Below are 13,815 nucleotides of genomic sequence, written 5' to 3'. Positions count from 1 at the left end.
TTTTTTTTTTGATAAAGACCTAAATTTGAATTTACATGCACTTTAGATATATCTATCTATCTATATATACTTGCATATCTTACCGATATTAGATATTAGTTATTTTCTCAATATACTCCTTGGTTGACAATGGTTAATGTCTTGTGTTGGTTTATTCTACCAAAATGTACTTAACTTTCATCAAGTTGTAACTGTATGTAATGAACTACCTCTTTTTTTTTTTTGGATTCTGACATAACTACTTGTATTATGTTACCAATGTTTGTAAGAAACCTTTCGTAGCAGGTGAGTTTTGACCTGCTATAGAAGGTTTCTACTTACACTTGTAACAAAAATTAATGTATTTACATGAATCTTTTTACAAAAGTAGTCGTTACATACATTGATAATTTGGTGTACATTTTTTATGTTGTTATGAGCAACATTTACTTGATAAAGTCAAGTGTAGATGCACAATGTGTGATGGAGAAGCATTCTATGTGTGTTCTGTTTTATTCCTATTGCAGAACTAATATTGGTTTGATATGCATGGACTGTGTTCTGTTTTCCACATTTGGCAATTGATTATTTTTGTCTCAATGTAACAGCTAGCGTCCCGAGGCCCGTCTTATCTGGTCTTCCAATATCTGCAGTATCTGCATTAACATCTAGACAATTGTTGACCACCTATGATCCCTTCATCTGTTCATTGGATCCTGCCACAGTGGGATATTAATATGGCACATGTTAGTATATGAGTTTATACAACTTTGTTCGTCCATCGCTTGATGCTCAATGAGGCGATCATTCTTAGTAAATGTAGGATTTGCTTTCGCTAGAGGAGGGAATATCTTTTAGCATGATAAAAGGAATTATAGGTCCTAATAAAATGATATGCAAAATCATAGGTGCACGAATTTAGGATTAACTTTAATAAATTGTTGAATTTACACCTTAAGAGGTTGAGTGCGGGTCGAGATGGTAAATAACCAAATATGGCATATCTCAGTAGCCTGCTAAATGAAGTAACATTATGAACAGATGATATAGTTGAAATTGCAGAAACTTATCAGAAACTATTGCTTATTAGCTGTGAATGCAACAAATAGTTGTCACCCTATTTTATATATAGAAAAAAAGTTAGGAACTAGAGATTATAACTTTGACCCATAACTTGATTTGGGCTATATTTGATCTCCAAGGGTTCTAACTGGTAAATAATAGTAGAACATTTTGAAGGAAACGGGTCGAACAATAGAATCTTCTATAGGGGCTTTATTTTTTAAATCCAGTGTGATTGAAGTAGTATTCAGTTGGACACACAACTGTACATGATGCTATTTTTGATAAAGCTGAAATACTTATTAAAAAAATATATGAACTAGGAAGTTATTAGATCAGCATATATCATGGAACTAGTTTTTGTGTGACCATTGGATGTAGTAAATTAGGCTAAAATATCGGAAAGGTGATTGGCCCGTATTAAAACCCTTGCAAGCGGTCATAATAGAGATGACAATATCGACCCATTTACTTATTTAATACTCCTTCAGAGGTTTACCTTATTTATTTTGATTCACATGGTTTAAAGATTGTGTTATAGGTCACCGGAATTAAATAAATTTTATACTAAAATTCTCTTTTATTGGTCAAGAATAATTAAGCAGAACATGTTAGTATTTATTAGTTGTGTAAGAAATCATAAAAATACTATTTCTACGGGTTGAACATGAGCCCGTTTTAACCCGTTATTTTTTCTTTTTTTGACAGCAGTTAGTTGTGGATCACCAGAGGACTTAACCACCCACGCGATCATCTCCCGGTTGTTATACTCGTCTCCAACTTCGTGCTCAGAAGGGAAACCTGCACCAATCCTATACGAGGTATGGACGGATGGGTACTTAATGGCAGGGATGAAACTGTGAGTTAATATATAGCCAACGAGGTCAAACTCCTAACCTCCCCTAAAGGAGGCAGGCCACCTAATAACCCGTTATCTTACTTGCCATTTCTTGATGGGTCTTCGTTCTATGATACGTATCATTTATGTATGTACGTTTGAGTACTCATTTCGAAATTGATATGTAACAACAAATTAGTAGACAATGACTTTTGTATTACCTAACAATCGTTAGTTGGTTGGTACTATTGGTCCCACTTATTGAGTGGGGTCAACAATTGAGTTTGATGACTCGACAAGACGACAAGTAAGAGTATTCAATTTGTAGTGTGAAACTTGTAGAAGATAACCTGGTTGGTGGCCATTTTATTCTACTGATAACAATTGGAGCAAGAATCTGGGCATTGTTTATTGTTGGTAGATAAGATACCCGCCTAATGATCATATGCAAAGTCAAACATGGTTTTTAAAATTCATTTTTTATTTGCTAAGCACTAGTGAATAACTTAGTGTTGAATGGTTCATCATTTGAATGATTAAAGGTTCTGAACGAAGTTGTTTCTGAATGAAAATATCCTATTTGATAATCATTTTGAAAGAATAATTAACTTTTGACGTTAATAAAAACTACAAAATAGTTGTTTACTAAGTGTTCTCAGTATAATTTAAAGAGCATATTTCACCTAAAATTTAGGTGCGGTTTGTTTTTAAGATGTTTTTTGTCTGAAGTCTGTAACCATGTCTGCCAAAGAAGATGTGGTCCTAAGGTTTGCAAATTGAAGTTTTAAGACTGTTTATTTTTATATCTGCAAAATTCATTTTGTTTATGATGTATTGTAAAATATTGACGGTTAAACTAATACAGTATAAAGTAATGTTGTTGGGTAACCATGTGAGCAGAATTTATTTAGAACAAACGAAAATTACTGACGCAAAATATAAACTTAATATTATATACATAAAGCAAACATACATTACATAATTAATCGTAACACGTATGTTGCCTCTTGATTTGGTTTGTATATATCACATAAATAATTATTAATCCATGCTCGGATGTTTTTTGAAAAAAATAAAACTCCGTAAAGCATTTTTTCAAATTAATTAAATTGGAATGATACTTATTAAATTGAACGGAGTATGAAAGTTGCAATTTTTAGGCCTTCGGAGCATATGTAAACAAAGATTAATTGTTGACGTTAGTGGTGGGTTAAAGATTTAGAGGGCAAGGAGAGGTGGGTGAGTGGATAAAATGTATTGATTTAGAGGGCAAGGAGAGGTGGGTGAGTGGATAAAATGTATTCAAAGATGAGAACACTATTTTAGAGCTTTTTTTTGGAAGACATATAAAGGTCTTATTTTGTCTTTCGTCTTCGAAAAAAAAAACGATCTGAAACTGAAACGTCTGCTCGCCCGCAGACATAAGATATAATAAGGTCTTCAATGGAGAAAACAAACAACACCTTAATTTTAGGTGTTTAATGGTTAAAAAATAATTTCACTCTGAATGATTCAACATATAATGTTAAACTATTTAGCATTATTTTTTTTATTAAGATGTCAAAAACAAACGTGTTGATTTTTCATTAAAATGAAAATGAAAATAGGAAGAAGATTAATGATTAATGAACTATCTTCATATCAAAATGCTGAATTATCTATCATTTTCGGTTGGTCGTCAGAAATTGAAAAATGAGAGCATTACAGGTAGAAGGGCATAAGTAGAGGCTAAATCAAGTTACAAATACCGGTGTCACGTGCTACCAGTCAAGCCCATAATATATAATATATTAATGTCGTTTAAAACTAAGTTGGAGATATCTTAATTTATATGCTAGAAACATGTTTTATGTATCATTTTCAGTATTAGTATATGTTATATATTATACTATATGGAGGAGTATTTCTGATATAATCTTGAGGCGAATCAAAGTTCTGGCTCCGTCTTTGCCCACAAGGACAATCACACCATTGAAATTACAACCGTGATTGCGATTATGAAGAAGATTAATTATTTTCATATTCATCTTTCATGAAAATAAGTTAGATAATTTAGAATCAAATCCTGTAACCATAATCTTTCCTTTTAGTAAAAGTATAATGAATTTTTCATAAAATTGCGAATTATCCTCAGGTGTGAAAAGGATGTACATAATTCGGCAATAATCATGCTACATCCCTTTCTTCGTAAGTTCGTATCCATCTCCCCATAAATCACATCACAAAATAATTATAAACTTCAAAATCCAAATCTTTATCAAAATCTAAATCTAAAGCAATATTATAATGTTCTTGTTTTCACACCTAAAGTCTTGATTCTTAACCCACAAGTATAAAACTAGTTCGATTTGTCACCCTCTGAAGAGACCAAAAATCATATGTTTCGGGTTAAGTAATTTACCTCTACATATGATCTTTGCTTGTCACCTCAAAAAAAAAAAAAAAAAAAAAAAAAAAAAAAAAAATTTCATATGCAAGTAACAAGTGACAATAGTAACATAACATATAACATACAAAAATATAACATAAAAGGTGTAAAAATCAATTGATCACCAAACGAACTTACACAGTATCATTTCGGCTTATACATATCACTCAATTATAATAAACAGTTTTGAAGTTGGTTAGATGTTACTTTGACCAATTCTATAATAAATCATCCTAACTACACAGATATATGGGATAACTGGATCATTCGTGTCACATACGCAAAATAAATACTTGTAAACAGCGTTGTAAAAAACGTTTAGACGGGCGTCGCAACGGGTTTACCATGCTACCGTTGCAACGGATCTAGAAACGGTTAAAAGACGGTCAACGCTTAAAAACGGTCAACAACGCAAAAAATACGGTCAACAACGTCAAAAAGACGGTCAACAACGACCAAGACGGTCGAGACGAATGTTGACCAACGTTGACTTTTTATATAAATTTCAAAAATAAACATTTCAAACATAAATATTTTGAATTAAAGGCAAATATCGATGTTTACTTTGAAATATTTATGTTTAAAATATCTATGTTTGAAATATATACAAAAAGTCAACATTCGTCTCTGTTTTTTTCTGTTACGACGTCTTTTTCAACCTTGGTTGTAAATATCAATATCAACAAGCTTTTAAGCAAAATGTTCACATTTGCAAATACAATTGCATATATTTTAAGTAAAGAGAAGCTCAGTTCTACACAATAAACTATAAAGTTTTTAAATGATCAACAATCAAAAAACCAAGAACAAGTAACAAGACCTGGAATGTTAATAACTGTCTTAGATTTATTTATCAGATGTTAACAAAATTAAACAATTTCTGCATAGAACTTGAATCCTAAAATTTATATTTTCATGTATTTGCACAAGGGGATTATTAGAATATACATCTATGACAACCCCATTACAAAATTGTAACAAAATAGCTACAATCCATAATCCACAACATATAACAAAACTAATCCCAGAACAATAATTTTTCATCTTTTAATCATCACAAAAAAGATGTACCAGCATGATTACAATGCAAAAGATTATGCGCAAACGAATCTCTCGCCTTCAGAGCAACCGCAGATCTCAACCCATATTCAGGCACCATTTCATCATCCATAAGCTCAATCATCAATTCGGGCTCGATTTCTTCATTCCGTATTTCACATATATTATGCAAAACACAACACGCCCCTAGTACAACAGGCAAATCTTGAAGCTTAACTTCGGTTCGTTTTTGTAAACACGACCACCTTCCTTTCAATCTCGCAAACGAATCTTTCACAACACTTTGAATCTCACCGATTTTTTCGTTAAAAGCATGTTGTGTCCATGTTAAATGTGGTTGTGTATAAGGCACAAGTACCCAATCCATTAACGGGTAGCCCGCACTACCCACAACCCAAGCATCTTTCAAAAGCCCGTTTTCAGCCCGCTGATAAAGTGCTGATTTCTCCAACACTTGATCATCGGGTATGGAACCGGGCCACCCGATACACACATCCGTAAACACCCCGCGTGGGTCCACCACTCCTTGTACCGTTATCGAGTAACTCGTCTTCTGATTACGCTCCGTATGTCGTTTATTAAAATACGCGGCAACACTAACCTTAGGTGCTATAATCGGAATGTGGGTCGTATACATCGACCCGATCACATTTGGTATACCCGAAACCGACCCGAATTCCTTTTTAATCATCCTAAACGAATCATCATCGGGCCATTGTAAATACTTTGGCATTAGCACATTCTTTATAGCAGAACAAACTTCAAGCACAAGTTTATGACACGTCGAAATACCTAACCCGAAACGTCTCGAAACGAGCCGCAACGGCTCACCGGTCGCTAACCGCCATACGCAAACCGCAACACGTTGTCGAACCGGGACCGCGTCTCGTAACATCGTGTTTTCTTTAGCAACAACTGAATTAAGTTCGTTACAGATCATATCAAATGTATCTTTCCCCATTCTAAATGCTTTTTTAAACTCTTCCTCCGAAAATTCAGGACTGTTACATTTATCCCACCAATCAGTTGATCTTGTTTTCACCCACAATCTTCTTTGTGGGCCACCCGTGCCAGGTGTACCAGTAGTATTAGAAGCTTGATTGTTTTCAGAATCAGCTGCTACAACAGAAGCTGCTGCTGCAGCATTAGTAGCAGCACGTGACTTACGCTTTCGCACGTGATGTGTTTGATCTAACACGTGATCAATTTCTTGTAACTCGTTATGGTAATCCAACATAACTTTTGTTTTCTTCGATCAAGACTTTATCTTGCTCTGCAACTTGATCAAAACTCTGTTTTTTTTTTTTTTTTTTATCTTGTTCTTCAATCAAAAGAAAAGATGTTAGAATTGAAGAAGTATAGTAATGGTAGTACGGATAATACTGTTTATGGTTAAATAGATCGTCTGATTTCATGTAAATTCATGAAAAAGGTAAGTGTTTGACGAAATGCGTGAAAGAAATGTGAACAAGAGGATATGAACAATTGAAGAGGGTGATATTTAAGGGTTAATATATATACACACAGAATGAAAAAATAAAGTACTTTATATGAATTTTGATTTTATAGATGGAAAACATAAAGAACTTTATATATGAATTAATTTATTTATATTTATTTGATAACTATAAATGGATAGATATAGAACATAAAGAACTTTATAGGTGTGTAGTAATCTGGAATTAGATGACGAATGAAATGAAACGATGGGTTTAAGTGTGAACATGATTGAAAATGAAAAGATTCGAGGCGGTGATAAAACGCGGTTGGATACTTCGGATCGGTTTTTGACTTCTTGTTTTTTAGGTAGTACGGAGTATTTAATTTTGTTGGAATAATAATTATACTTTAATGTTATTAAAAATACTATCAATTCAACTAATATATCATATTCGAGTAGTTAAATTTAATCATAAAAGAGCTCGTTAGAAAGTACTTGGTACTATAATCTTTGGAGGAAGAATACCGACTCCTGAGGATGCTCCAGAATCCTTTCGGTTGTTCGTTCGAGAACTACGATCTTTAGCTCTGGAACTGAATAATTTTCTTGTATCTATATACTTCCAGGAGAAAAACTATAAATTTAAAAATTTTATGAAATTCTTAATTTGAATTAAGTGGTGTCCTATACAATTTAAAAGATATTTTATGATAATAATTTTCAAAATTGTGATTTCTCGTGATTCCACGAGTATATACATAGATTGAACTACACCAATAACTTTTATCTTTTATAAGTCACGTTGATAGTGAATATATTTCTGGAAAAGATCGACTTGTACTTCTTGCAAGAGGTTTGTTGATGAATTTTGTTTGTTTAAAGACGCACATTTTAAATTATTCAGGGACAATTTATGCACATTTTTGAGTAAATCAAGTACGATATGTGTTATTTGAAAAAGATAAGGGTAATTGGTGTAAATTAATTAAAAGTATAAGAACAACCTTCATGCACTATTGAATTAATCAGGGACGATATAATTTGTTAAAGATTAGGACGTTTGATGTAATTTTGATGTATGAGTTTAAAGATTATTGGTATAATGTAATTTTTAATTGATTATAATAGATTTAACCAGTGTAGGTTACTAGGTTAGTCAATGTTTAATTACTTTTCTTTTGACTTCTTTTGGTCATAGTCAAACAAATAACTTTATCTTGAGAAGAAAGACATTAAACAACAAACTATTTTTAATTTAGATTTTTTCTTTCTTTTGAAGTAGTCGGTAGAAAATATGAAGAGATAAATTTAAGGGTGATGATATGTACACAACATATTTTTATTATGTACACAATTATTATGGTTTACAGTATTGTACTGTATAATACTGTAAAGCATGATGGTTGTATACTGTGATGACCCGGGAATTTCCGACCAAATTTAAACTTGATCTTTATATGTTTTCGACACGATAAGCAAAGTCTGTAAAGTTGAATCTCTAAATTTTTGGAACAGTTTACATGAAACCATTTGACCTTTGACTATTCCCGACGATTCACGAACAATTATGTGTAAATATATATGTAAATATATATATAAATCCCATACATAAGAAATATTATATATATTGTAAATAATAAATATTAAAGATCCAATATATTATAATTAGTAAAAATGATAAAATTTATAAATTTTATTATATTAAATGCAAGTACAAGTTAAAGCATAAATATTATATTAATAATGTTATTATTACTATAAAAATTTATTAAGAATATTATATGTATGGAAATAAAGTTTAATACATGTAAAATGTTATATTACTGTTATTATTATTATTATTAGAAAATAATACAAATTATTTTTATTATTATCATTAATAAGTAATATTATATATAATACAATATATATATATATATATATATATATATATATATATAAAATGTATAATTAATATATGTTATCATATAGTATTACTAATTAAATTCAATTACAATATTAAATATAGTTGTTATATTAATGTCATTAACACTACTTTCATTATAAAGGATAATATTAATATTTGTACTATTAATATTAATATTGTTAATATAAAATATATATGTATGAAGATGTAAAATTTTATATATACAAGCATTATTAAAATTATTATCATTATTATTTCTATTATTATTATTATTATTATTATTATTATTATTATTATTATTATTATTATTATTATTATTATTAGTTTCATTATGATTAATAAAAATCAATATTAATATTAAATACTAATGTTTGTAATTAATATTATTTGGTTTCTTTATATAATTAATTTAAAAATATACATATATATCGAAATATATTGATACAGATGTCGATATATACATAAATACACATATTGCATACATATATTATTGAAGATATAATACGCGTATATTTTTTTTCTTTTATTTATTTATCTACATCTGATTCAACTTTGTTCCTTCTTATCCATGTTTCTGTTATACCCGTGAAAGATGTAGACTTTCATCAACCCTACCACAAAGACTTTGATCAATTATTATTTTGAATTAATCCTTCGAACTAACCCACTCTGCGAACTGATTTAAAGAAGCAGGAACTTGATTTATTTATTTATTTATTTTTTCTTTTCAACGAAATCTTTGTTCTTGATATTTTTCTTCATATTTCGATTTCGAATCAAATAGCAAAATCTAAAAATGTAGAAAGGTTAGAAATCTTTCTTTGAATCTATCTGCAAAATATGAAGTTTCAATTCTTTAAAACGGATTCGAATTTGTGAGTCAAACCTTGATTGTTATCAAACTTTATGATCTTCACGAAATTTGATTTTGTTATAATGATTCTGTTGAAATTGAGGATTCACAAGTTTTTTAATGGTGATTTTCAACACAATTCATGTTATAATCTTTGTCCAATACGTTCGTGAAATCAAAAATCAATTTTTTTTTATAAAGCACGAGCAGCAACAGCGAGTACATGTATATTTTTATTTTTATTTTTTTTTCGTTTGTGGCTGTTTAAGAATTAAAACTCCAAGTTATATTTTTTTTTATATAACACCCTACTTCAAACCTTTAGATGTATGTTATAAATATAGTGATTTTTTTTTTGAGCGAGCTGTATAAAGAAGAAGAAGACCAGACGAGGATATAGATTAAATAAAATTTAGATAGAAGAGATAACAGAAAAGAAAAGCCAGCGTAATGGTTGAGGAGTTCTTCGGGTGGGCGTGAGGTCGCGGGTTCGAGTCCCGTTTCGGGCATTTATTTTTAGAAGCTAGTTTTAAAGATAGTTCTCATTTTTAAAATTCATTATTATTATTATCATTGTTATTATTAAGTATTATAATTATAATTGTTATTATTGTGATTAATAAGATTATTATCATTATTATTAGTATGATTGTTATTATTATTCTAATTATTATTATTAACTTAATTATTATTAATAGAATAAGTATGATTATCATTATTATGATTAAGATTTTTGTTATTATATTATCATTACTAGTATTAACCTATAAAAATTTTAGTATTATCATTACTAATAATATTATTATTAGTATTATTATTATTATTATTTTTACTAGTATTGTTGTTATTATGTTTCCAAGAATATTAACCATGTTAATAATTCGAAAATATAACAAAAGATCGTATGATAAAAATTACGAAATTGGTTATAGTTATATGAATACATGTAATTGATGGTTATGATTAAAAATTTACGTTATAAGAAACTATTGTCATTAGTCTATAAATTAACCACGAAGATTATGATTATCACAACTATGAATATAAAGGTTTTAATAATATTATTAAGGTTATAAATATAAAATTTTGGATATAAATATTATACTGAAAATGATTAAAACTTTGATTATGTTTTAAAAGAATTATTAAAAGAATTATAATTATTGTTATTATAGTTATTATAAAACAACTTAGTATTATTGTCATCATTATTTTATTAACATTATTATTATCACTTTTATCATTATTACTATATAGTATCAATATTATCACTAATATTAGTATTATCATAATTATTAATATTACAAACAAATGATCTTACATAAAAATAAATTTATTATACATAACTTAAGTATATTAATATTACGATATATAAAATGGAAATATATAAATAAATAAGGAAACTTATAAATTATTAAATATAACAATTACATCATTAATAATAATATATAGATTTATTCAATTACAAGTATATGTTTTAATATATATACCAATGATATAGGTTCGTGAATCCAAGGTCAACCCTACATTTGTTCAATGTCGTCGTATGTATTTTTACTACAAAATACAATAGGTGAGTTTCATTTGCTCAATTTTTAAATGCTTTTGCAATATATATTTTTGGGACTGAGAATACATGCGCTGCTTTTATAACTGTTTTACGAAATAGACACAAGTACTTAAAACTACATTGTATGGTTGGATTACTATACCGAATATCGCCCCTTCAAGTCTGGTAACCTAAGAATTAGGGAAATGGCCCCTAATTGACGTGAATCCTAAAGATAGATCTATGGGCCTAACAAACCCCATTCTGGAATTTGGAATGTTTTAGTACTTCGATTTAAATAGTGATTGCGATTGCCAATATTATGGCATACTTGCGAGTATGCGGGGGATATTCTATATGCATTATGTTAATGTCGGTTACCAGGTGTTCATCATACGAATGAATTTTAAACACTTGCGAGTGTATGATTATTGAATAAATGAAATCTTGTGGTCTATCACGTTCGGATTAAGAGTCCATTGCAACCTTACTGTATACTTATTTTACTTTTTTATAACCTTCACTCCGTAACAAATCAGTGTATACTTATTTAACGTCACTTAGCTTTCAAGATTATTATTATTATTATTATTATTATTATTATTATTATTATTATTATTATTATTATTATTATTATTATTAAGTAAATAAAAGTAAATACACTGATTAATTAATTATTTTGATCTTTTACTTTAGGTTACATGTTGGCTCGAAATAATTAGGCTGTTGTATATATATTTATTTAATAAGTTGAAAATTAAGCTACAGGTTCGTATCTCTTATACTCCTTCCGTTACCAAATAGAAAAAAATAAAGAAAATGTACTCGTGATAATAAAATAAAAAAGCTAACAAAATACATTAAAAAGTAATAAGTTGCAGTAATTTAATAACTGTGAGACATGGGACTACAAACCACCGTTTTTACCATTTTACCTCAATATATTTATTCATTCTCTCTTTTGACCAAGTAGATTTAGCAATACCCAAAAAATAAGTATGCTTCTGTATACTCTCCAATGGTTTCCTTGTAAATAAGATAACTAGGAAAAATACTGACCGTGCGTTACGGTGGTTGCATTTGGATTGCTTGACACCTAATATACCTAACAACTTGTGATTTGCGGTGAAACATTTTAAAGTCTTTTATGAAACTAATGTTAAAAAAAAACCGAGGAAAGAGTTGCACAAAAAAAAAAAAAAAAAAAAAAGAGGGCAGAAGGACTCGAACTCAAGTATTTTTCCTTACAAATTCATGAACTTACCACTTACTCCAGCCATTAATTTGATATAATTAATTGTGTTTGTTTATTTTGTATATATAATATAATATATTTTATCCAATATGTTTTCTCTACAAAAGAAGCTCCGTTGCAAATATAATTAGTTGTTTTTTGTTCGTAAAATTATTTCGAGTTTAACGGTAATGACGGCAAAACCTAGCTCGTGGCGGGAAAATAGATAAATCATGTTTCAAAATTTGGTGGGTGTTATTTAATTATTATTAATTAACATTGAAAATCTACATGTTTTATCCCTTAAAGTTATACCTTTACACCTTTTGTACTCCAACAATTTGACCTTTAACCCCCTTAACTTTAAGTCACTTGACTGTTTCTTCCCCTAGCCAAAACACAAAAGCCACAAAATGAGACGACCAAAAACTTGGTAACAATTTACACCTTTTGTACCCCAACAATTTGACCTTTAACCCCCCTAACTTTAAGTCACTTGACTGTTTCTTCCCCTAGTCAAAACACAAAAGCTACAAAATGAGACGGCCAAAGGCTTGGTAACAATTAGCAGGTATTAAAATAAAATAAAATTAAAATAAATATAAACATAAATATTACGAAGTATTCTACGAGTCAAAATGCCATTTACGTCTAATGCTTATTTTGGTAGGAAGTTCTGGACCATTTAACTAATGAGAAAATGAACACCCCGTGCGTTACTCCGGTGAGTTGTTTTCAACTTTTTTCTGACCATCATAAAATATTCTATTTTAAACAGAATTTGAACTTAAAAAAAGGTCTTTCAAGAACGCAAGAACTTAAAAACAGTGGACCGGTCTAACGTTTCTAGGTTGGACCGGATACCGACCTTAAAAAAGCTGGACTTGCAGTTTTTCAACCACCGACTCCCACAATTCAACGTGGTTTACCTACCATTTACTTTCTTTCCTTTTCAGTCCTTCACATAAATACAAATTACACTTAACACCCTACATTTCACAATAATTTACGCTCTTCGTACAAAGTTCAATAAAAATTCCTTTTTTTTTTCTTTTCAATTACTTATTTCGGATCAAAAAATTAGAGTAATTAAAATTGTGCCCTTTAAGGGCGAGTAATCTAACCACATACTTTACTATACGCATCTCATCAGGAATAATCTTTGGCTGTTTTCAACTCTTCCCTTACTAGTTGCCACTCCAAGACAAGATTCGAACTGAGATCTCTTGCAAAATTCGAACCAGACATGAAAATAAAATTAGAAAAATAGAAATACTGTTCTGGTTCCAAACTAAATATCAGTTCTTGAAAATTTCTGAGACAATTTAGAACTCTAAAACCAAATATTGGTGATACTAGTTGGGTCTAAAAGGGTACTAGAGTTTTAAAGAAAGATTCACAACAGTGCCAACCTGTAATGAAGATACATCAGCAGTTATATAATCAAATTAATCGGCATTTTAATC

The 13,815-nt window shown here is 29.5% G+C and overlaps 1 protein-coding gene across 1 annotated transcript; it reads right to left on the bottom strand.

Annotated features, from left to right (window-relative positions):
• Positions 1-5,227: 5,227 nt before the first annotated feature.
• LOC139898222 (protein ANTAGONIST OF LIKE HETEROCHROMATIN PROTEIN 1-like) lies at positions 5,228-6,863 on the bottom strand. The gene has a single exon (XM_071880952.1). It carries the CDS (start codon positions 6,601-6,603, stop codon positions 5,362-5,364), a length of 1,242 nt encoding a protein of 413 aa, XP_071737053.1. The 5' UTR covers positions 6,604-6,863; the 3' UTR covers positions 5,228-5,361.
• Between the last annotated feature and the right edge of the window lie 6,952 nt (positions 6,864-13,815).

This window comes from Rutidosis leptorrhynchoides, chromosome 3, assembly GCF_046630445.1.
Source record: "Rutidosis leptorrhynchoides isolate AG116_Rl617_1_P2 chromosome 3, CSIRO_AGI_Rlap_v1, whole genome shotgun sequence".
In the NCBI taxonomy this organism is placed as follows: Eukaryota; Viridiplantae; Streptophyta; class Magnoliopsida; order Asterales; family Asteraceae; genus Rutidosis; species Rutidosis leptorrhynchoides.
The sequence above is the reverse complement of the archived record's forward strand: the minus strand, read 5'-3'. Positions and strand labels throughout refer to the sequence as shown.